At 42.3% G+C, this 24,480-nt stretch overlaps 1 protein-coding gene across 1 annotated transcript in view; it reads left to right on the forward strand.

Annotated features, from left to right (window-relative positions):
• Positions 1-24,480, forward strand: part of IFT81 (intraflagellar transport 81) — a 156,367-nt gene that overhangs the window by 63,906 nt on the left and 67,981 nt on the right. The window contains 7 exon segments of the mRNA XM_044275756.1: positions 5,374-5,463; positions 5,970-6,035; positions 6,344-6,454; positions 7,342-7,426; positions 12,271-12,434; positions 19,523-19,615; positions 20,052-20,198. Of these exon segments, the coding sequence (XP_044131691.1) occupies positions 5,374-5,463; positions 5,970-6,035; positions 6,344-6,454; positions 7,342-7,426; positions 12,271-12,434; positions 19,523-19,615; positions 20,052-20,198 (756 nt within the window).

Genomic DNA, 24,480 nt, shown 5'->3' on the forward strand with positions numbered 1-24,480 from the left:
CTTAAAATGTTGACACTGTGCTGCTACAGGCCCCCTGCCGTTTTATCATGCTGCAATGTTTCCAGTTTAATCCCCCCCCCCCCCTCCATATTAAATCCCTAATTATAGAATTAATTTTATGAAATCTGTCCAAAGGTAACCAGACCGGGGCATTATGGAGTTCGTATAAAAGTTGTGGCATCATTACCATCTTGAAGAGATTTACTCTTCCCACAACTGAGAGAAACAGCTTACACCAGGTTCTAACCTTCACTCTAAGTTTCGCCAAGAGTGGAAACGGGTTCAGCTCCTCATAGTCCATAATCCTGGGTGAAATTTGTATCCCTAGGTACTTGATCTTCTCAACACACGTTATTTTATTGTTGATAACCGTGACAGATACAGCTTGGCCATCTATAGGCATCAATGCAGACTTTTGCCAATTAATAGTAAGGCCCGATAGCCTACCAAACCTGTCAATAAGAGACACAGTGGCCGATATAGAAGATTATGTATCTCCCAGAAGTAAAAGAGTATCATCGGCATATAATGATATTTTATTATGTGTCTGGCCGTATTGAAATCCCTTTATATCCGGAGATTCTCGCACTGCTGCCGCCAAAGGCTCAATGGCTATGGCAAATAATAGGGGTGATAGCGGGCAACCCTATCTAGTTCCCCTAGCTAATTGAATACAGCCAGACACTCCCCCATTAGCCCTAATCCGTGCCTTCGGGTTAGAATACAGTACCTTTATCCATTTAATAAAGGGGTGTCTAAAACCCATACAGCTCAACGTACCCCAGAGATATCCCCACTCCACACTATCAAAAGCCTTAGGGCTCTTTCACGCTTGCGTTCTTTTCTTCCGGCATAGAGTTCCGTCGTCGGGGCTCTATGCCGGAAGAATCCAGATCAGTTTTATCCTAATGCATTCTGAATGGAGAGAAATCCGTTCAGGATGCATCAGGATGTCTTCAGTTCAGGACCGGAACGTTTTTTGGCCGGAGAAAATACCGCAGCATTATTCTGGCCTTAAGCTAAACGTCGTTTCGGCGCATTGCGGGATCCGACGTTTAGCTTTTTCTGAATGGTTACCAAAGTCCTGGCAGCCATGGTAAAGTGTAGTGGGGAGCAGTATACTTACCGTCCGTGCGGCTCCCGGGGCGCTCCAGAGTGACGTCAGGGCGCCCCATGCTCATGGATCACGTGATCACATGGCACGTCATCCATGCGCATGGGGCGCTCTGACTTCATTCTGGAGCGCCCCGGGAGCCGCACGGACTGTAAGTATACTGCTCCCCCGCTCCCCACTACTACTATGGCAACCAGGACTTTAATAGCGTCCTGGCTGCCATAGTAACACTAAACGCATTTTGAAGACGGATCCGTCTTCAAATGCTTTCAGTTCACTTCCGTTTTTCCGGATCCGGCGTGTAATTCCGGCAAATGGAGTACACGCCGGATCCGGACAACGCAAGTGTGAAAGAGGCCTTAGCAGCATCCAGAGACAGAACAGCTCTATCTCCACAGTTATCCGCAGAGACCTGTAGACTAGTGTACAGGGTGGGCCATTTATATGGATACACCTTAATAAAATGGGAATGGTTGGTGATATTAACTTCCTGTTTGTGGCACATTAGTATATGTGAGGGGGGAAACTTTTCAAGATTGATGGTGACCATGGTGGCCATTTTGAATCCAACTTTATTTATTTCAATAGGAAGAGGGTCATGTGACATATCAAACTTATTGAGAATTTCACAAGAAAAACAATGGTGTGCTTGGTTTTAACGTAACTTTATTCTTTCATGAGTTATTTACAAGTTTCTGACCACTTATAAAATGTGTTCAATGTGCTGCCTATTGTGTTGGATTGTCAATGCAACCCTCTTCTCCCACTCTTCACACACTGATAGCAACACCGCAGGAGAAATGCTAGCACAGTGTCACGACCATGGTCATGGTCGTGACTCCTGTAACCGCAAGCAGTTGCCTGCGGTCTTGGTTGTGTTGTCAATCACAGGTGAGGGCTGAAGTATGTTGCCTTACCTGTGGTTGCCGCTGGCAAAATTTTTATGTGGCAGCTTGCTGTTTGTGTATGCGGTTGGACCTGGCTACCTGTCTTTGTAGGTGTGCCTTTTATGTGTTTGGTGTGCACGAGGTTTAGGTGTGTGCACTGTGACACTTCCCTTCACTGGTGGCTGCCCGTGGCAACGTGTTCTATATTGTACATGTGGTGGCAGTGTCTCTGCCTTTTGGCTGACTCCCAGGACATGGTTGCCACGCATGTCATTGCCGGCGGTAACAGCTCCAGTATGTTTCTGTGTGTATTCCACTTTAAGTGGTTTCACTTCCCTGGTTGGTGTTGGAAGGGTTAATTCTCTTTCCTGTGTGTGTCTGTGTGGGTGTGTCTTTGGAGACCTGAAGCTGAGGGGTTCTTCAGCAATGCTTTGCTGGAGACATCCTCCTGGTAATTCACCATCTGCCAGTGGGGGCCACCCTTGTGGTCATAAGTTATGTCACACATGATGTTATGAAGGTGTGTTTTTGGTATGTTTGTTTATTGCAGCCTATTGTCCTGTGTTCCTGTGTGTTGTGTGGTGTGTGCTGTGTCCGTGTGTGTTCTTTGGACAGCAGCGCATCTGCATGGGTTCCAGGCTTTGTGTCTGTGGCAGGTAGGTGCTATACTTGTTGCATTTACCTGCCATTGCCATAAGTTGTTTATGTTTCCCCTTTATTGTAGCCTGGCCTGTGAGACTCCTGTTCCTCCGTGCCTAGGAGGAACAGGTCGTCTTACCCGGCTCCTAGTTGAGGGCAACCCTGGGGGCTAGTAGGGACTTCAAGGTTCCGGAGTATGAGCCCTCCTACCATCAGGGTCGGCTCATACAGCTAGAAGTCAGGGTCAGAGTTAGGGATATGATAGGAGGTGACCTGATCTCTGTCCTGGCCTTGCAGCGACTCCATCTTCTGGCATCGCATGGCTGAGGTTTTTCCCCATCCTCAGCCGTGACACACAGGCTTCCAGTATCCGTAGTTTCAGGTGCACATCTCGTATCTTCACAGCATATGCATATGTGCAGCACCTGAAACTACGGATACTGGAAGCCTGTGTTAGCATTTCTCCTGCGATGTTGCTATCGGTGTGTGAAGAGTGGGAGAAGAGGGTTGCATTGACAATCCAACACAATGAGCAGCACATTGAACACATTTTATAAGTGGTCAGAAACTTGTAAATAACTGAATAAAGTTACGTTAAAACCAAGCACACCATTGTTTTTCTTGTGAAATTACCAATACGTTTGATGTGTCACATGACCCTCCTTCTATTGAAAAAACAAAAGTTGGATTCAAAATGACGGACTTCAAAATGGCCGCCATGGTCACCACCCATCTTGAAAAGTTTCCCCCCTCACATATACTAATGTGCCACAAACAGGAAGTTAATATCACCAACCATTCCCATTTTATTAAGGTGTATCCATATAAATGGCCCACCCTGTATACTCTGTGCATGTTAATAGCTGTAGACTTCTGGGGCATAAAGCACATCAGTTTACCATTATTAGCACTATTGAGTCAATTTATTGTGGGCCTCGCAGTGCAGAATTATTGCCAAATATATTGAGAAAAATTAAGTGGATCAATTGCAACGTTGGTATCGGCTCACATGACAGTATACATTTATAATTCATAGCGAATTACGGCCGATCCTCGACAACTGTGCTAATATGCGCGTCTCTGTACTGTGATTTTCCAATTACACACATTAATAACCAGCTCAGCAGCCTTCTTCTGATGACTTACATTTACCAGGAAATGAATTTTGGAGTGTTTTCCTCATTTTTATCAACTACAGAATGTTATCAAGATCCATGGAAGACTGCCCAGCCTGCTGTTTACATGGCAATCTCAAGCACGATTGCCTAGCACAAGATGTAGTTAAAAGCCACAAACCTCCTCAGACATTGTATTTATATAAGAAAAGATTATTTTCCAGCCTTATAGGTAGACTTGGTAGTTATATCTTTTATAAGTGGGATTCTGTTTACTTTGGATTGACAATATATGGCAGTGCTATGGAATGAATGTGTTCATATCAGTTCTTTCAGTGTAGCATTTCTATTCTATGTAGCACTGCTATTCTTCAGCTTTGAGAGGAAATAAAACCAGTAGGAAATGTAAAGTTGTTTGGGCCTAAATATTGATAACATAGCTCTGTTTGTGACTTGTGAGGGTCTATCTACTGGAACGTCTACTGATCAGAAAATACAGCGCCGGTGTCATCCATGGACTGTCTAGTATCACAACGTTCTTAGGCAAGCGGGTCCCACTGTCACTGAACAGATTTCACTTGGGGCTACTCCTAAGGGCGTTACTCAAGTGGACCCACTGGTCTTCACCTTTTCATCCTATACAGGGATCCGGTCTCCACTGCAGGGGAACCGCCAGGTTACTACCTTTTGGAATAGTCTCAGTTCAGTGACAGCTGACCCACAGGGATCTAGAGACTCTGGTGTGTGGCACCATGGAGTCATGCAAAGTCGTAGTAAATGGATAGGCTGAATTCAGGGCAGGCTGTGTGCGCACAGTTTGGTAAATAGTCTAAAGGTCAGGGCTGGCAGCACGGGTTCAGAGGTCAAGCAGCAAAGTGCAAATCTAGCAAGCAAGAAGAGGGCAGGCATGGGCAAACAGATGAAACTGCTGGACACCTTTGCAAGGAATAGCAAGCTAGGTAACCCTTTGCTCAGTACACACCCAAAGGGGAAGGTTCCCTTATTACTTGAAAGAGGTCAGCCATAGGCTGGTGACAGATTAGGGTGTTCGCGCTGGAACTTTGAGAGGAGGACGCACACGCTGTAAGGGCAGGGAGACACAGTCAAACCGCACATGTCTGGTGGAAGAGGAGGGACCATCACACAACTGTTCTGCTGGCTGTGCCCACTGGGAAGATCTTGGTCAGGCACAGACAACTGGAGGCACAACAGCACCAAGGTGATCATCCTGGCGGCCATACCCAATGGAAGCAGATGGATGCTGACAGGCACAGACCAACATTGTTACAAGCACAGCTATAGGGCTAAGTTGTAATATCAGAAGCAGCCTATGGAAGTTGCATTATATCTAGTAAAACTATGAAGGGGTTTCTGTTATGAATGGTGAACTTGGACAAGGTCTCTCATTGATTATGTATCCTAGAGATTCCTTTAAATAACAGTTATAACATTGAAAATGAATATTTGGTCTAGATGGAAATAAAACCTATAGATCTAGTGCCGTGCGGCATCATTGATAGTTTTTATGGCTCGAGTAAATCTTGCTGGTTTGTTTGTGTTACAGTGTAATACATCATCATCTTTTCTGTTGTAAGCCATGTATTGTCTGTCTTTACAGTATGAAGAACTGATGGAGAACTTCAAAACTCTTCATAAGGAGTGTGAGCAGCTAAAAACATCTGGCTTCTCTACCGCTGAGATTAGACGGGTAATGTTAGTTTGGTGTGCTTTTTATGTTATTGGTGCTAGCATTGAAGATCTCTAGCCCTTTGATTGTGCAACATTTCGGGATTTTTTCCCTTTAAATTTAATTTTAGAATGTTTTGTTTCTTATCAGTTTGGCCCACCAGTTATTGACTAGATTAGAAGATTTTTTTTGACTGGGACTGGTATATGAAACAGGTTCACTTGAGCTAAATTTCTTCTTGTTGCTGATAAAGGATGAACATATTCAGCTCTGTACAAAGATTTTAACTTCTGCCCTTATTCTCTGAGCCCATCTGGTTTCATACACAAATTTCTGTGGCCAGATAACTTTTGACACGTAAAAGGGACATGATGAAATGTCGGAACGTACAGACTGATGCCCCTATTTTTTTCGTACAGATTTTCTTTGTAGTTAATATCTGAAGGATGCATATGTTGTCCTGTTACAGCAGGCCAAACATATATAACAACAACCTGGGATGTAAATTATGTTTCCGCCATCTTTAGGACATCAGTGCAATGGAAGAGGAAAAGGATCAGCTAATGAAGAGAGTTGAACGTCTTAAAAAAAGGGTGAGGATATATTTGTTACTGTAAGATTTCAGTGTCAAAACTGTTGGCTGAGGGAATGCAAACATGGATTTGGATCTGCATGTTGTTGTTTTAGTAAGGAAGATACAAATGCAACTGACAGAAAGAAGATCTCCTTAGGCTGAAGGCCAAAGCTTTTAAGGAACTTGAACCCAAGAACTTTCTGTCAGCTGCCGAGAGTAATTGACATGAATAGGAAATGCCAAGAGAGACTTGTGGTACATATGATATGTCTCCTAATTTCCTTAAGAATCTCACAATCATTTGCACCATTGGATTGTTTACTGTAGGTGGAGACAGTTCAGAATCATCACCGGATGCTTGAAATAGCAAGTCAGCTGCGTGTCGAAAAAGAAAGAGAAGAATCTCTGGCCCAACAGAAGCAGGAGCAGAGAAATCAGGTACCTTTCTTGCGCATTGTGTACTACTCTCAGTCATTATGCACCATAAGGACAGCAAGATATAGTAAATGAGAAGAAACATAAACAGATGTGGGCTTATTCTATAATATATGAGACTGTCTTTTGGCAAGACCTTCTTGCTATTTATTTTATTTCTGCTGAGCTGGTATTTACACAGTTACATTAGGATGCAACTATGGTTAGTAACTGAATCATAATCCCTGAGTAGAGCAGAGAGGAGGCTGAGGCAGCTCTTTACCTCAGTGTTGTGAAGTAACTTGTCCTCCTGTGTGATTAGGACAGGTTTTGTGTGCACTAATAGGACAGCGGCCATTTTATTTCTCCTAATGATTGCTCCCTAGACAAAACAAGACATTATAACTAATTAAAGGTATTTGGGAATTTATAATAAAAAATACTATTTATTTTGAATGTTTTCATTTTCTTTATTCTGTTGGTTATTTCTGCATCTACTGAGCAAACCATCCCAAGCTTGTGGTTTTACAAGAAAATACGCCTAATCTAACAGATTAGGATAGGACAATAGGACCACATGGTCGTATCAGCAACACTTTATTATGTAAAATGCTGTGTATACAATCACACTGTCCATTGTAACCATTGTATAGATGTCATTCTGAACAGAGGCTTGTTACCCTTTAGTTAATGGGACCTGTATGCATTTTCTCTAGTCCATGCCTGTCCAATCTCTGTGTCACAGATAATCCCACTTTCTGAAGCAAAAACAGAACTGACGCATAAAAATATAAATTAAAAGCTTCATCTTTGGATCCTCCATACTTTGTGTCAGGATCTACTTCCTTAATTCAAGTACGAAGATGTTTTTATACTGTTCATAAGTATAATAAAGTCATCTCAATTTACAGCTTTTCAGTGCAGAGCAGAAGCTGCAGAGAGCCCAGCAACAGTTGAAAAACATGCGACATGCAGCCGCTGATGCGAAACCGGAAGGTAAATTAAATGAATGAAGTTATATACATGCACAGGGAAGACATAACTATACATCAGTATGCTCGGCCCCTCCTGCACTGTAACCTGTTGCCTGCAGATTGCACTGCATTTTGTGGTGACAGGTCCTCTTTAAGTGCATTTAAAAATAGTAAAACAAGGAGTTCTGTATTTTAAGAAAAAAGCATGTAAACAAGATGGGTCAATTTAAAAAATTAAAAACACAAACCCATCCAGATAGTGCCTAACCACATCAGCTATACCTGATTCTAATTGAAGAACTCCTGCTAATAGGAAAGCACGTCCTGGACGAGATGTCTAGGCCATGCCCTGGCAACCCCATTGCACCCACGTCATGTCACATGCATGGAGTTCAGAGGCAGGATAGAGATAGGGTTTATTAGAAAAATGAGCCCATCCTGATTCTATCCATTTGGGTGGTGGTGGGCAAAGTTGGAAAAAATTAAATTTGGCTGTTGCATTACATTGTATGAAGCTGGCACAATGACTGAGAGCGGTGAACGCGTCGCCCACCATCAGTTAACCCCTCAGATACTGCATTCAACACTAATCTCTGCATCAAAGCGACACATTCAGCCTATCAGGGTTAATCATTTTATTTATTTATTTCTTTTAAAATACATACTAACCTAATCCATTTTATCGCAGTGAGGCCGTTGCACCCACCTTGATAGAAGAAAACACACCAATTCTTGTGCGCGCTGACGTGATGACGTCGTCACGCTGGGCAGATGCAGTGAAGTCATCGGATGACATTACCGCGCCCGCCCAGCGTGTTGATGTGGAGCTCTAGTATCAGAGGCATCCGTTTAACAGATACATTTTTTGTATAAGGTAAACATAAGATAAAAACCTTGGTGACAGGCACCCTGATCTAGGTACTTTATCACTTAGGAGTTAACGTGGAGATAAGCAGTGAGCCAGCGAGGAGTCTGCTGTATTCATGACATTCGCGCTCCCCCCCTGCCGCTGATTGACATGTCTCTATGTATTTCTATGCATATGGAGAAATATGTTAATCCACCTTTGGAGGGTGGGGGAGCTTGCATGTCATGGACTCCTGTCGTCTCATGTCATTGGACTCCTTTCTGCAGAGCTACCTGTCCTCTGCAGAGTTTAATTTGTGAGTTCTCAAAAACGGCTTCATTCTTACTGAAGTCTACTGAAATCAGCATGCCTGTCACTACGCTATCTTTTAAGAGAGTCTGAGCATACGACTCTGCTGCTGACAGCTCTAGGTAGGGGCTGGGTGGAGCAGGGCACACATATCTTTTGTGCTAGTCGTAATGTGAATATGAGCTTTTATTCTGTAAGGTTCTACTCCTGCAAGTACACTGGAGATGGAACTTCACTCTGCATTGCACTGCTTCACAGCCACGCCCCATCTACTCTGAGTGACAGCTATAGCGTGCAACCAGGCGATCACTACAGAGCAGAAGGAGAGAGACGATAAGGGTCCATTCACACGATCCGCAAAACACCGGGCCGGCACCCCTATAGAAATGTCCATTCTTGACAAGAATAGGACATGTTCTATTTTTTTTTTCCGGAGCTGCGGACCGGAAGTTCGGGACCACGCATGGGTAATGCGGATGCGGACAGCACATCCGACCCCATTGAAAATGAATGGGTCCACACCTGTTCCGCATAATTGCGGAAAGGATCCGGACCCATTCAACGGACGTGTGAATGGACCCTAAAGCAGCTTACTGAGGAGAACAGTTCACAGTGGAGCTCTGCCGCTAGTGAACCTGCAGGAGCAATGTCTGGCAGAAGAGAAAAGTTCATATTCATACTACTCCTGATGATAAAAGCTTACCCTGCTCGCCAAGCCCATGCCCAGTGCTGTCAGTAGTTCTACACAGTCAGAACTTCTGACAGACATATTCTCTTTAATGTACATACACCATTTAGTGTGACATGACCTGTACTTTTTGTATTTACAGTGTTCCACTGGGTACAAATAGTTTATTGCTCTTCTAGCATTAAATTATCAGATAACCTAATGTAAAGTCAGCTTGGAAAATGTCCTGTGTGAGCTTCACATGAGCCATTTTATTACCATAGGCAGCCCTGTACATTAAGAACTGCTAACTTAATCCTACAGTTTCTTGTCAATTTAGATATCTTGTTTCCATTATATTCATGCAGGCTAGTCTAGGAAAATTATTATGATTTATTTTGATAATCCTACTTGCCTATAAACACAGGTCTAAGTGCTGTAGAGTAATGTGTGGCGTAATTGCTCTTTCTGCTGATGCCAACATGGGAAATATGTTTTTTTTGTGCCTGTAGTTTCTCTTTCTTTAACTTTTGCTACTTAATGGTGAAACTTTGCTTTTTAAATTATATTTGACTTGCTTGATTGTTAATAGTAATACAATATGTACAGTGCACTTGAATTCAGTTAAAATATGCCTCCGATAAGGAAGGACAGCTTTACACAGGGGCTTCTTAAAGTGTAACTATACTTAAAAAAAACACTTTGATTTGCTATTGTGACATATCAAAAGTCTTTTAAGGTGGGAGTCTGAATACTGAGACCCCCACCGATCCCTAAGATAAGGCGATAGAGGTGCATACACAGAATCCTTCCTCTCTCCTCACTGCTGAAGAAAATCTATGAATCCGTCTCCAGTAGCCAGCTCAGTATGAGCACTTCTGTCTTCTCAATACAGCAATCGGTGGGGGGTTCAGCACCCCACTTATCAAACCTTGTGATATGACTTATCAAAAGGTTTTTCTTTAGAAATATACATTTTTAAAGGGCGAGTTTGCCCTAGCCTATGATAGACCTTGTTAGGGTATATAATGCACCCATCCCCATTGAAGGATGCCTGAACAATAGTAGTTTCCTGCAAAAGTGTGTCATTCACTTGTTTGGCTTTCCTGTGTATTGTCTTCAGCCTTTTTTCTGGATTTTGGCCCTTCATTGTTTGACCTGACCTCTGCCTGACTTCCTTGTTAACGCTGAGCTGCTTGCCATGAACTTTGCCTGTTTTCTGGACTTTCATAAACTCTGTCTGCCCTGACCATGGCCTTTTACTGACTACAATTTACCTGTCCCTTTGGTGTTACACACTGGTGTTTCTTGACCCCTGTAGGTCAGCTGTCAACCAAAAATAGACTACACCAGGAGGTAGCGATATGGTGGTTCCCCTGTAGCTCAGCCCAGTCCAGATCCCTGTTTAGGTAATGGACACGTGGCTTTATACGTGAAACATGCGATATAAGAGACTGTAGAGGAGAGTCATGGATGCCAAGAGGAGTTGTCTTGGCCATTAGCAGATTATGGTGTGGAGCTATAGTCATGAATTTGTGGCTGTGACTGGACCTGCCACCATGGAAGAACAGGCCCATGCTTTTGTGCAGAGCACAAGTGGTCATGGTAATCAGCAGAGTTACATGACTGTGATGCTGGTATAATGTCAGTCATGTAACCTCCTGAGCAGCATACCGACTGGACTATGCTAGCATCATACAAACAGTTAGGTCTTATGTGTTTGCTGATTGCCATAACAACTCCTCATGTTAGTTTTATAGCCACATCCAGTTGATAGGTGATAAATCTTGTTTGTGGGCAAACTCCTTTAAAGGAGTATTCCAGATTTTTGCTATCAATGACCTATCTTTCGGATCGGTCATCAATATCAGATCGTTGTGGGAATAACACTGATCAGCTGTTTTCAGCAACCCCATCTTCTGAATCTAAACAGTGGATGGAGCCAAAAGTGGAAGTCTCCATCCGCTGTGTAGTCGTCGTGTGGCTGTACTACATCTCAGCTCCCATTTACATCTGACTCAGTCCACTGTCTAGTTCCCGGCACCGGCAGCTGATTGTGGGAATATTGGACCCCCATCAATCTGATATTGATGACCTATCCAAAGTATAGGTCAACAATAGCAAAAACCTGGAATGTCCCTTTAACTCAAACTGTTGTCGATATGGATACTAAAATGTTAGTGGTGTTACTTCCCAGCATTTCCTTGTTCTTTGGGATCATAACTTCTAAATTGAGATATACTAGTTCCTTCATTCCTGTGCAATCTGTTTTATACCCATGTATAAGTAAGCACTTGGTTGGGAAGTTATTACTTGGAAGGAAATCTCAGGGCATCTGGCCAAAATCATTAATGTGCTGTATGTCTGCATATTCTGTAAACCATGGTTATGTACAAATGGAAAACAAACTTGTTATGTAATGGAAAGACTTCATTTGCCTACGCAATCTTAAAAAAAAATAATTCTGGGAATAGTGGATCCTTTACTTGCAAACCTGCAAAAAAGTAAATAATAGATTTTTAAAGTTGTTGAAGTTTTTGTGACGCAGCAGCATATTAGGCATTTTTCTTACATTTGGTATATGTTTGCAAATACAGATCTAGCAAACTTTGAAGAGGTTGTCCATCCAATAGCCTAAAAAATGATGTTATACCGAGCCCTTTCTCCAGTGCTGTTCTCTATTGCTCTGATCAGGTCCTCCTGCTGCCAGCCACTAAGAGCAGGGGCACTAGAAGTAGCAGCTTCTTATCAGCACTGGACACATTAGGTGGATGCTCTGAGAAGGAATCAAAATACCAGCAAGGGGCACCATAACAAGCATGTCCATGTAATATCCAGACCAAGCTTTTTTTGTAAATTATAACAGTCCCAGTATTCATACATTTTGTTACAGAATTAATACATTTTCTCTGCCCATTGTTTGAGATGTATTGATCTGCAGGAGAAACCACATTATATCTTTTGGTCCATCATGTTTTATCTGCTGTTGGTATTGTATAGGTCTTTGCAGAAAGGTTGCAGATCATTTTTATATTTTCTTTAGGACTTATGAAAAGGATTGAAGAAGAAATTAAATTTAATTCATATATGGTATCTGAAAAGCTTCCAAAAGAGCTGGAGAACAAGAGACTGACCCTGGGCTTCATGCAGAGAGTTGTGAATGAGCAAGTAATTGACCAAGCTGATCTCACAGAGCTGGAAGCCAAGGTATACATAGAACTTATTTCGCCATTATTCTGTGTGGCTTTACACAGTTAGAAATATTGCCTGTTAGATTATGTTTAATATACAGTATCTGAATCTCTCTAAAAAGTCTTGAAAAATGCATGATATTCTTCATTTCCAAGCAAAGGGTAGTTTCCTTGAATAATAATAAACAGTGTGTGCCAGCCTGATTCCCAGTGTATTTGAAAGCATGGCATATACACATGCATAGATTTACATCCAGTGCTTTGTGAAGCTAAACGGAAATGAGGGACCAGCACATGACTGTTATCACTATGCAGTCATATTTTCTACCAGTATTTATCAGATTGAACACAGTTCAAACACCTACTGTACCAAATAATAACACAGCATCAGTGCACCACCCTCATCTTTGCTAGAGCATGTCTCATTTTTTTCTCTTTCTCACACTATCCCACTTGCTGTCACTCAATCTTAGAATTTCTCTCACTCTTCCTTTACCTCTATTTTTTTCACATTCTCAAATCACTATGTGGAAGGCATGAACAGTGTTTAGGCACAGCAATTTCTCAGTATCTGAACAATTTCTTTAGTTTAGTGATTCCCAATCTTATTACCACCAGGGTAGTGTCACGGACATACCGAGATATACGGACGTCCCGGCGACAGTAAGTGTCAGGAGATCTGTTACACTGGCAACACCTGGTTTGATCTGACAGGTTTTCCTTGTGGATAGGTGTCTCTGTTGTTTCTGGTAATGGCCACAACCCTTACCTCCAGGTGTTGCTTATGTGGTCATTTAAACTTCCTTATTTATAGTTGCTTCTCCCACTATGCTGTGCAGTTTATAGCTTCTGTGCCTGTGGATTGTTTGTGGTTGGATCTCGGATGAGTTCCTGGTGCTTCCATAGCCTCTTTTGAAGTTAAGTATTTCCTTTCCCGTTTTGTATTTTGTTTGGGTTCTGTGTGTTGTATTTCCCTATTGTTTGTAATAGGCCTGAAGTAGACTCCTGTTCGTCCATCCTTTTGGATGAACAGGTAGTCTCGCCCCTGCCATCTGTTCATACTGGTAGTCAGTCAGGATTTTGGTTAGGGTTTTCATTAGGAGGTGTCCATCTTCCTTCCCTAGTTCTCAGGCCTGATTCCCTCTTTCCCCCTTCTCTCCTATGCTCGGTGTGTTGTTTCCCTCCCACATCAAAGCGTGACAGGTAGCCCCTGAAAAAATGCTTAAAGGCATTCCTATCTCAAAGAAGCTTGGTGTAAATAATTGCATAATTCTTGTGATTTAGCTCAAATATGCTTACTGCTTGGCATAGGTTCTTTGAACAGGATGAGATCAGCCCTCATAATTGTAAACGTGACAAGTCCTCTTGTTGCTGTGGTCTAGATAACTCCAAATCAGGGCTCAAAGAACCCCAGGTTTAAGGAATCCTGGTTGGGAACCACTGCTTTATAGTTTTGAAATAAAAGGAAAAGTTCCAGCACTTCGTATTCCGGTTATTGCTTCATCTTTATTTCATTATTGGTTGCAGATTACATCTCTTGGAAATCACATCCCACCACTCCAACAGGTTAACATGTTTCGAACTCCAACGTTCTTTTTTTTTTTAAACTCGTTTTATTGAAGTTTAACAAGAAAGGCCTGTTACATTAGCTTAAGCAGAGAAGCATCAGATCCAGATTTGATCCCACGCAGGGGAAATATTGCAAGCACAACAGTACAAAACAGTATTGCATTACACCCGATTCGGCAATGAGGTATATAAGTCAGTTGACTACGAAGGATTGCAAGATAAAGGAGACAAGTGCCTCCATACGCAGGCATTTTACTACACATCGGCAGCTGAGTACATACACGCATCATGCACAGTCAAAGGGGACGCACACCAATCACCCCACACCTTGTCAAACTTTTGTGGGCACTTCCTATGAATATAGACAACCTTTTCCAAGCTGACAGCCTGATTGACCAAAGCTTTCCATTGACTCAGTGTAGGCGTTCTATCATCCATCCACCTCAGAGCGACGGCCTTCCTGGCAAAGAATAGGGTTTCGCTCAGAAAAATCCTATGATGATGACCCCAAACCTCCTCATCTAGGATGCCGAGTAAGCAGCCCTTAGGGCACAGCGGTACCGCATTAGGGACTAGTGCGGATAGTACTCCTACCACAGCCTCCCAGAAGCCTCTCAAATACGAGCAGTCCCACATGAGATGCCAGAAGTCCGCTCCATCCTGATGACACCTGTGACACCTATTATGAGATAATCTGCCCATTTTTTGCAATCGGACGGGTGTAAGGTAGCTTCTATGTAGAATAAACAGTTGGATCAGTCTATTAGTAACTGACGGAGAAACCCGCGTAGGAGACAACAGTGCTTCATTCCAATCATCCGCCGATAGGGAGGGGATGGAATTCTTCCATTTCCCTTCACCGGCAAGGGGGTTCATCAGAGTGCAATTATTAAGCAGGTGTGTGTAAAGAGCAGAAATGATACCTCTCGGACCCTGCGACCTAAGGACTCCTATCAGGGGGTAGTTAGAAATTTTGCGACCTCCCGTCCCAAACTGTGCCGTCAGCGCATGCCTCAGCTGCAGATATCTAAACAGAAAGGAGCGAGGCAACTCAAACCTTTCTTGCAGCTGGGAGGAAGAGCACAGACTGCCACCCGTGTAGACGTCACTCAGTTTGTTGACACCCTGTGCCCTCCACCAACTAGCTCCCTCTAAATCTTTCAAATGGGTAAACATGGGGTTATCCCACAGAGGGATGTCATCCGGGATGTCTCGGAACGACCTCAACTTGGCAGCTGACCACACCTGATGGGCCATTCTATGGATGGGGAGCAAGTGCGTGGGTATGAGACGCGGTCCTTCCAAAACCGGCCACATAGAGGATAGGCCCAGGTGCTCCCTGAGATAGTATTCCGCATTGGGCAAGGCCAGCGGCTGAACCCAAGTGGCTAGAAATTTCAACTGCCCGGCCAGGTAGTAAAGGAAGAAATCAGGTAAAGCAGCGCCACCCTCTAGCTTGGGTCTCTGCAGGACCTGAAGGGACAACTTCCGTCTGGACTTCCCCCACACAAATTTAGTCACTAAAGAATGGATGCGGGTAAAAAAAACCTGCGGTACCGGGGTGCACGCATGCGCTAACAGATACAGCCCTTTAGGCAATAGTGTCATCTTGACTAGATTCAATCTTCCCATAATGGATAGTGGTAAGGCCCGCCACGTCCTAAATTTATCCATAAACAGGGTCTCCAGGGGGGCAATATTCAGGGAGTACGCCAACTGGGGATCTTTGGTGATAATAACCCCTAAATATTTGAAGGAGTCCACAACTGGCAGGTTGCAGTACTGAGGGGGCCACGTGTGCGACCATAGGGGCATGAGCGCCGATTTCGTCCAATTTATATGCAACCCCGAGAACCGTCCAAACTCGCCAATTACATCAATCGCTCTAGGGAGCGTCATCTCGGGTTCGTCCATAAAAAGGAGGAGATCATCCGCGTAAAGTCCGACCTTGTCCGCTCTGTCACCCATAGCAATTCCTTTAAAGACCGGATCCTGCCGAATTCTCAAAGCAAGGTGCTCAATGGCTATGGCGAACAAAAGTGGTGACAGGGGGCAGCCTTGTCTAGTTCCCCTGTGGAGTCCAAAGGACTCAGACAACTCCAACGTTCTTAATCATAACCCAGGGTTATGACTAAGAACGTTGGAGTTCGAAACATGTTAACCTGTTGTGGTGGTGGGATGTGATTTCCACGAGATATAATCTGCAACCAATAATGAAATAAAGACGAAGCAATAACCAGAATACGAAGTGCTGAGAGGACTTGTCCAGTTCGTTCCGTGCATGGGGAGGATTTGGTGAGCTGGAATTTACCTTTTTTGTGGACTTTATAGTTTTGACTAGAGTCTGACAAGAGTAGGGCAGCTTCTTTAAGACTTCCACCTGTAGAGACTTCCAAGCTAATGTGCATGAGCCAGTAAAAGACATCTAATGTTAATGGGCCTGGCAAAGACTTGCATAGTTTGAATTATTACCTGTCCAGTCTAATTATTACCCTTGAGATAAGCAGCACTATAGGTTTCTGGAAGGAGCTTATCCTTCCACTGACCCTTTATGCCAAATCATGTACATGAACGTCATTTACGGTTAAGCAGTATATGCAGTATATAAAGTATGAGTATAATGAGTATATGAAGTGGGCTCACAGGCTGAGCTCGCTCCATAAACGGCAGGTGCCAGCTATGTAATACAGCTGACAGTAGTCAGCAATGACCCACATCTGAGATTACTCAATCCCTGTCATTTAAAGCCTCAGATGCAGCAGTCAACAGTGATTGCAACCTCTGAGGGTTTAGATGGCAGGAGGGGGTTCTCTCTGTCCTCCAATTGAACCCCCACAGCAAAAACGCTGAATTTGGTTACTATGTGGCCTTGTGAAGGCCTCCAGGTCTGCCTTAGGGCTGATGCACATGAACGTATATTTATTTGTGGCCCATATGTGGATCTATTCACTTCAATGGGTTTGCACAAAAATGGAATTTACTCAGTGTGCATTCTGTTTTTGCTTGGCCATTCTGAAAAAAAAAATGGAACATGTCCTATTATTGTCCATATTACATAAAGGAAAGGACAGTTCTATTATGGACTGGAAGTTCCACTCTGCAAAATGCGAAATGCACACGGCCGACAATTCATGAGCCCTCTCAAGCTGTACCTGCAAGAATCCCTTAGACTGTAAGAATTTCATAGATTGCAATAAGTATAATGTCCAGTCCATGGCACAAGTAATAAGAAGATCACATGTTCAAGTCCCCTAAGCAAAGGAAAAATTACATTAAAAATATAAAAAAATCAATATATGAAAAATTTTAATAACTCCCAATTTTACATAAAAATAAACAAAACTGGTATAGTTTCATCTAAAAATGTCACAACTATTAAAATATAAAAATATTTATTGTTTACAGTGAACATTGTAACAGATAAAATCTAAATGGCTGATTTGCTGTTTTTTGGTCACATTGTCCTTGAGAAAAATTGATTAAAAAGTGATCATAAAGTCGTATGTACACCAAAATGATACTACAGCTCGCCCCTCAAAAATGAGCTCAAATATATTTACTCTGTAGATAGAAATATAAAAACCTTATGTATATGGTGCAAATGAACATTTTTAAAGGTTTTTATTTTTTTAAAGTAGTAGAATAAAATAGAAACTATATAAAGTTGGTATTACTGACCCACAAAATTAGGTCAACGTGTAATTTTTGGTACAAAGAATCTTTTTCCTGTTATCTAATACAAGCTATGGTAAATAAAAAAATACACCTTGTTCCACAAAAAACTAAGACCTTGTATGCCCTTGTGAATAAAATATTAAAATAGTTATGGCTCTTGGAAGGTAAAAAGGAAACAATGAAAGCGCAAAAACAAAAATTGGCCAGGTCCTTAAAGGAAACCTGTCACCAGGATTTTGTGCATAGAGCTGGGGACATGGGCTGCTAGATGGCCGCTAGCACATCCGCAATACCCAGCCCCCATAGCTCTCTGTGCTTTTATTGTGCTAAAAAAAAACGTTTTGATCGATATGCAAATGAACCTGATATGTGTCCTGTATCCGGAGATGAGTCCAGCGGAAAGGAGCCCAGCATCGCCCCGCGTCCTCCGAATCTCCTCCTTGCTGGCTGACGTCACAGAGCTGGAGCGCCGAAATCTCGCGATGCGCGAGCTAGCGCATGCGCAGTGTCGGCATCATGTTCATTCCCTGTGCTGGCATCAGCACAGGGAACGAACTACGCATGCGCTAGCTCGCGCATCGCGAGATTTCGGCGCTCCAGCTCTGTGACGTCAGCCAGCAAGGAGGAGATTCGGAGGACGCAGGGCGATGCTGGGCTCCTTCTCTGGTAAAGAGAAACCCCTTCCTAACAGCCAACCAAGTGAACAACACTCTCCAGGATATAGGCGTATCAATATCCAAATCTACCATAAAGAGAAGACTGCATGAAAGTAAATACAGAGGGTTCACTGCACGGTGCAAGCCACTCATAGGCCTCAAGAATAAGAAGGCTAGGTTGGACTTTGCTAAAAAATAACATCTTAAAAAACCAGCACACTTCTAGAAGAACATTCTTTGGACAGATGAAACCAAGATCAACCTCTACCAGAATGATGGGGGGGGGAAAGGATGGCGAAGGCATGGTACAGCTCATGATCCAAAGCATATCACACCATCTCTAAAACAAAGCGGAGGCAGTGTGATGGCTTGGGCATGCATGGCTGCCAGTGGCACTGGGTCCCTAGTCTTTATTGATGATATGACACAGGACAGAAGCAGCCGGATGAATTCTGGGGTTTTCAGAGACATACTGTGTGCTCAAATCCAGCCAAACTGATTGGTCAGCATTTCATAATACAGATGGACAATGACCCAAAACATAAAGCCAAAGCAACCCAGGAGTTTATTAAAGCAAAGAAGTGGAATATTCTTGAATGGACAAGTCAGTCACCTGATCTGAACCCAATAGAGCATTTCACTTGTTAAAGACTAAACTTCAGACAGAAATGCCCATAAAGAAACAGCAACTGAAAACCGCTGCAGTAAAGTCTTGGCAGAGCATTAAAAAGGAGGAAACGCGGGGTCTGGTGATGTCCATGAGTTCAAAACTTCAGACAGCCATTGCCAACAAAGGGTTTTCAACCAAGTATTAGAAATTAATATTTTATTTACAATTATTTAATTAATTTTGAGCCCCTAAAATGAAGGAATTGAGTTTAAAAAATGCTTTAGTTCCTCACATTTGTATCCAATTATTTTGTTCAACCCACGGAATTAAAGCTGAAAGTCTGAACTTCAACTGCATCTGAATTGTTTTGTTCAAAATCCATTGTGGTAATGTACAGAACAAAAATTATAAAAATGTGGTCTCTGTCCAAATATATATGGACCTAACTATATGCTTAAACATAAAAACATGACAATAGGTAATTTTGTGATGACATTACCTTAAAACTTCTTCCATTATTTAGTAGTACGTTTTATCCCATGTCTTCAAATAATGCAAAAATAAAATAATTTATTACTTATTCTCTTATTTTAGATCCAAGACGTTAATACTGAAATCAACCATCTGATTGAAAAGAGGATGAGAAGCGATCCGGTGGATGACAAATTGACTCTTTTTCGTCAGCAGGTGTGTATATTACTATTAAGGATGAGCAAATTTCATATTTTGAAATTCATTTTCGTTTCGTGTTGTGGTATTTACTGGAGTAAGGACCAGGATTGTGGGGTCCGAAACGCGTAGATTTACGCTGTATTCTGCTTATGGGTTTTACCGCTTGAAATAAAGAAAATTGCATTTTAAAGAAGCTGGACTTTATCCATTTGTTTGCAAGTTGTATTACGGCCGAGTCCAGGCTGTGTCCGTGCTTCGTAAGTATCTAACGCAGGTGAGCGCTGCAAAAATCTTTTCATGTTTTGATCGCGATTACAAATCTTACCAGCCTGCTCATTGTGCCTTTGGGAATGTTATAGCAGTTCACAAAAAACAGCGTTATATCCTATTCTTGTTGAATGTAATTTATGTCAGTTTTGTATATCGAAGACTCAATTTATTGTTTGCTTAGGCGGCTATCATCTCACGAAAGAAGGAAACAAAAGCTGAAGAATTACAAGATTCAAAAGAAGAAATTGCTAATCTGGAGAGAGAAATAGCGCAAAAGTCTAGCCAGGCACGAGACAGTGATGGCTCTGAAATGTTAAGAGGAGATGAGGTGAGAAGCTCGTTGTACAACATGTAAAGAAATGTCCCAACTGCTGAACTCTGTACAAGTATACATGCCGGGAGAAGCGTTAGCAAATGTCTAACCCTTCACCTAAGAAATACAGTTGTCCAAATAGTGTTTTTCTTGTTACTCCCCTGCCTCTGTGCTTTGTTGGTTGGTTCATCTCCTTTTCCCTGTCACCATTCACAGTGCACTTTGGGGTCGATTTATTATTACTGTCTTAAATTCAGACAGCTTAACATGAGATCAGACGAGCAGAAAATGTGCCAAGCCATGCCCCATTTTTTTCTTTGCTACAGGTGCCTTTCCTAGACATTTTTTCAAAACTAATTAGTGAGGCACTAAAAATGTCAAAAACACATGATAAATTTGGTTTATGGGATGTACGCCAGAATTTTGGTGCATTTAGCTTAGTAAATCTCCTTTTTATCTTGGCTTTTGATATACAAGCCAAACACTAGTCACATGATTAGGATACATGTTTAAGAGAATGTGTCACCTATCATTTGTATGACACACATCCCTTTTTCTAGTCAGAAAGGGACCTCATTGAGTTTTCTACGCATGCTCTGGAACCTGTACTGAGGTCATTGTACAAGGAAAGAATAGATTTTTTATAAATGGTGGATTCTGTGATACGAGTATAGGTCTTTTTCTGTCATCGTAATGTTGCCTTTCATGATAATGAGATGACTGCTGACGAGTGAGTTCTACAGGACAGGAAGTGTCAGCCTATTAATAGACTTAGTGGCCAGTGGAAAAACGGACGGATTTTTCGGATTTTCTTTAAACATAAATTATGACATGGAAAATGATATTTAACATAAAAAGTGGATAAAAGCAATTGATTATTTTCTGATGATGTTTCCTTTAAAGGGTTATTAATTTATTTATTTTTTAGCCAATCCCTTTTTTCTTAGTAGTATTAGTAGTAGTTGTTTTCTTTGTAATCTTTTAAAAATTACGCTCTTATACCTTTTCTTGTTAGTAATGTAACTTTTCTAGCATACAAGCGTGTTCATGACATATTAGTACAGTAACTGATTATGGGGACACGTTGTGATCATTGTAAAGTCATGGGACTCTTTTAACAAGTAAAAAAAAAAAACAGAGAACCCCTTGAATCTGTGTGCATCTACCTCCATGGAATACGGCTGGCCTGCAGTTTTGAACTCTACATATGCCCCAGATATATCCACCTTTCTGTATATACAATAACCTACATCTGCCAGTGATTCCCATCTTAAAAGAAAAATGTACATATGTGTCAATACTTTTCAGTATAGTTAAAAGTATACTAGTATACAGTTAATGGAAATCTACAGGCATGTTAGGCATAGTCACCCATTTGGGGCCTCTGTCACAGATTTTGTCAAAAATAGTGAAACCAAACAGATCCCATATAGTCAATGGGATCTGTTTGGCTCTGTTCCTGTCATAACGAAGCAGAACAGTGGAAATAAAGAATACTCATGTGAATGAGCCCTTGGACTCATATACTTTCTTCTATTTTCAGTTCATATTTTATCTTATTTTTCATCAGTAGAAATAAATTAATAAATTTTGTGCATGAGTGATTGTAGCCTTCTATCTTCATAAAGCAGAACATTAAATGGCATCTTTTTCTCCAAACAGAGCCTAGGAAGGCTTGACGGGTAAAAGGCGCTGTGATCAAGGGCATGTTACCTTGTCTCATGAGTCCTTTGCTTTTTGACTGTACCTTTACCTAGTATTGCATAACATATACCGTATACATTTGCATCTAAGGTGTATACAAATGTGTGTTTGCATCTAAGGTGTATACAAATGTGTGCTGTTTAATACAGACCCGCGGTGGTAATTACTTACCTAATCTCCGCCACTGGGTCCCAGCCCCATTGCTGCCCCTCCGGCTCTGCAGGTTCCAGGTCTCCCTGCTTTAGCATCCAGTTTGACGCTAGAAAATGTAACCACTGCAGCCAGGATGTTGACACGGGTAGACCCGGGACCTGCAGAGCCAGTGGGGCAGCAATGGAGCCAGACCACAAAGTTGAGGATCAGGTAAATATATTTACCGCTGTCGGTCTGGCCATGCTGGGGGGGTCTGTAAGTAAGGTGAACAACCACTTTAAGGAAAGTATTACTTATCATTTAGAAGTTCCATCATCAGTTGTCATTCAGTTACGCGTTGAGCATATGCATCCTTGTATTGAGAATATATATTGGTTGATGACAGGAAGAGAAAGAAAGGAGCACATGTGACACAAAGCACTAGCTCGGAGTTGCATTCTGTGCGTTGCAGCTCTCATTCCATCATGTGGCTATTAGTAGACTAGAGATACTTTAAATTGTTTCCAAGAATACATTATCCACCATGGTCAGTTGAAACAAAGCCTCCAAGAACAAAGGATTTGTCTCTTGGTAAATGTAACAAACGTCAGAAATAAAAAGGTTACATATTCCCTTAGGTTTCAAAAGCACTTCTAATTGCAGGTAAAATAATACAGAGGCGAATAATATTCAGCTTCTTCTTATGGTTTTTCATTATGACCCTGAAATTATTAGAATTAAAGCAGACTATGAAAAGTTAAAATATAATTTAATATTTCATTATGTAAATGTCTAGAAGAAGTTTAAGAATGGCTGAACTCAAGCCAACTGAAGCTGGGCTAAGGCTGAACTTGTGATAGTGATTAGTCCTGATTTGCATTGATCAGCCTGTTTCTTGAAGGAGATTGCCTGAACATTGCATTGCATACATGTGCTAACAAATGTTCCACTTAATTTTCACACCAAGACAGTTCTCCACTTTCTTTCCTTGGCCATCCGATAAAATGGAGAATTTAAGATTGCCTTCTTAATTTTAAAAAGTCAATGACCTTGGCCTCAATACACTTCTCGCACTCTGTTCCAACACTTAGGACTACTAACCTGAGTTTGTGAATCTCTGTCTCTCTGAACTTGAAAACTTAAAGTGATTAACCTGAGATTGACAAAGAATAAACAACTACTGGTGCTTGGTTAATGAACACACGACCAAGGGTGTGTGTCCTTTACTTTGGGTTATGCAGCAGGCTGCCACGCTGGCATGGTAACAGATGATGGATATCCTCCTGAGGTATGTTATTCCAAGCTCTTTCAACTTGGACCCATAGTTCAGCAAAGATGTTTGTTGGCTATTGTGTATGGGAGATCCATCTCCCCATCCAGTCTCAGGCATTCTTTATTGGGGAGAGATCTGTCAGTCAAGCTAGCCTGGAATGCTGCTGGATACCATGAAGAGTGCATTGTGCGCTAGATAGTGCAGGGCACGGGCTCTTTTGTTTACAATAACACACTGCCGGGCTGAGGCTTCCGCCTGGCTCTGATGGGTGTGCTTTAGCGCTGCCCTAGCTGTTTTACTGGCTAGGGCAGCGCTAAGGCCCGTCGATCAGTGCCGGTGATGTCATCGGACTTCCTGGCAGCCCCATGGAGAGCCCTGGTTCGTCACCGGAATGCTTAAAAATGCCTTTGCCTTGCGCGATTTATCGCAGGGCAAAGGAGAGCATCGGAGCATGAACTGCTCCGCTGCTCAAGTCAGGGGGGCTGCCTGGGTAAAAATGGAGGTATGTCTGGGTTCAGAGTTCAGTCCTTTGAGTTACAGGAACTCTCTCTTGATCTGTCTTTCTTGACCGTCTAGAACATCTCTATATGTGTTAGTGCCCTCCTCTGGCCACTGTCAACGCCACCAATGCACTACAGAAACTTCTCCTCCAACTCTTTCCAAGATTTGACAGATGGACCATCCAGCTTCTTGAAGTCCCGATATTTGGCCCTTTTAAAAGTCTGTTAATTGCACACATGTGCACACCTACATCTAGCAGGCATAGTGAACAGTTTAACAACACCTAATCAACAGTCCTGTAAGAGAGAAGATGAATAACAGTGCTGTCAGACAAAAAAACAACAGTGCTGTCCGACAGAAAACAACAGTGCTGTCCGACAGAAAACAACAGTGCTGTCCGACAGAAAACAACAGTGCTGTCCGACAGAAAACAACAGTGCTGTCCGACAGAAAACAACAGTGCTGTCCGACAGAAAACAACAGTGCTGTCCGACAGAAAACAACAGTGCTGTCCGACAGAAAACAACAGTGCTGTCCGACAGAAAACAACAGTGCTGTCCGACAGAAAACAACAGTGCTGTCCGACAGAAAACAACAGTGCTGTCCGACAGAAAACAACAGTGCTGTCCGACAGAAAACAACAGTGCTGTCCGACAGAAAACAACAGTGCTGTCCGACAGAAAACAA

The sequence above is a fragment of the Bufo gargarizans genome, chromosome 1, assembly GCF_014858855.1.
Source record: "Bufo gargarizans isolate SCDJY-AF-19 chromosome 1, ASM1485885v1, whole genome shotgun sequence".
Lineage (NCBI taxonomy): Eukaryota > Metazoa > Chordata > Amphibia > Anura > Bufonidae > Bufo > Bufo gargarizans.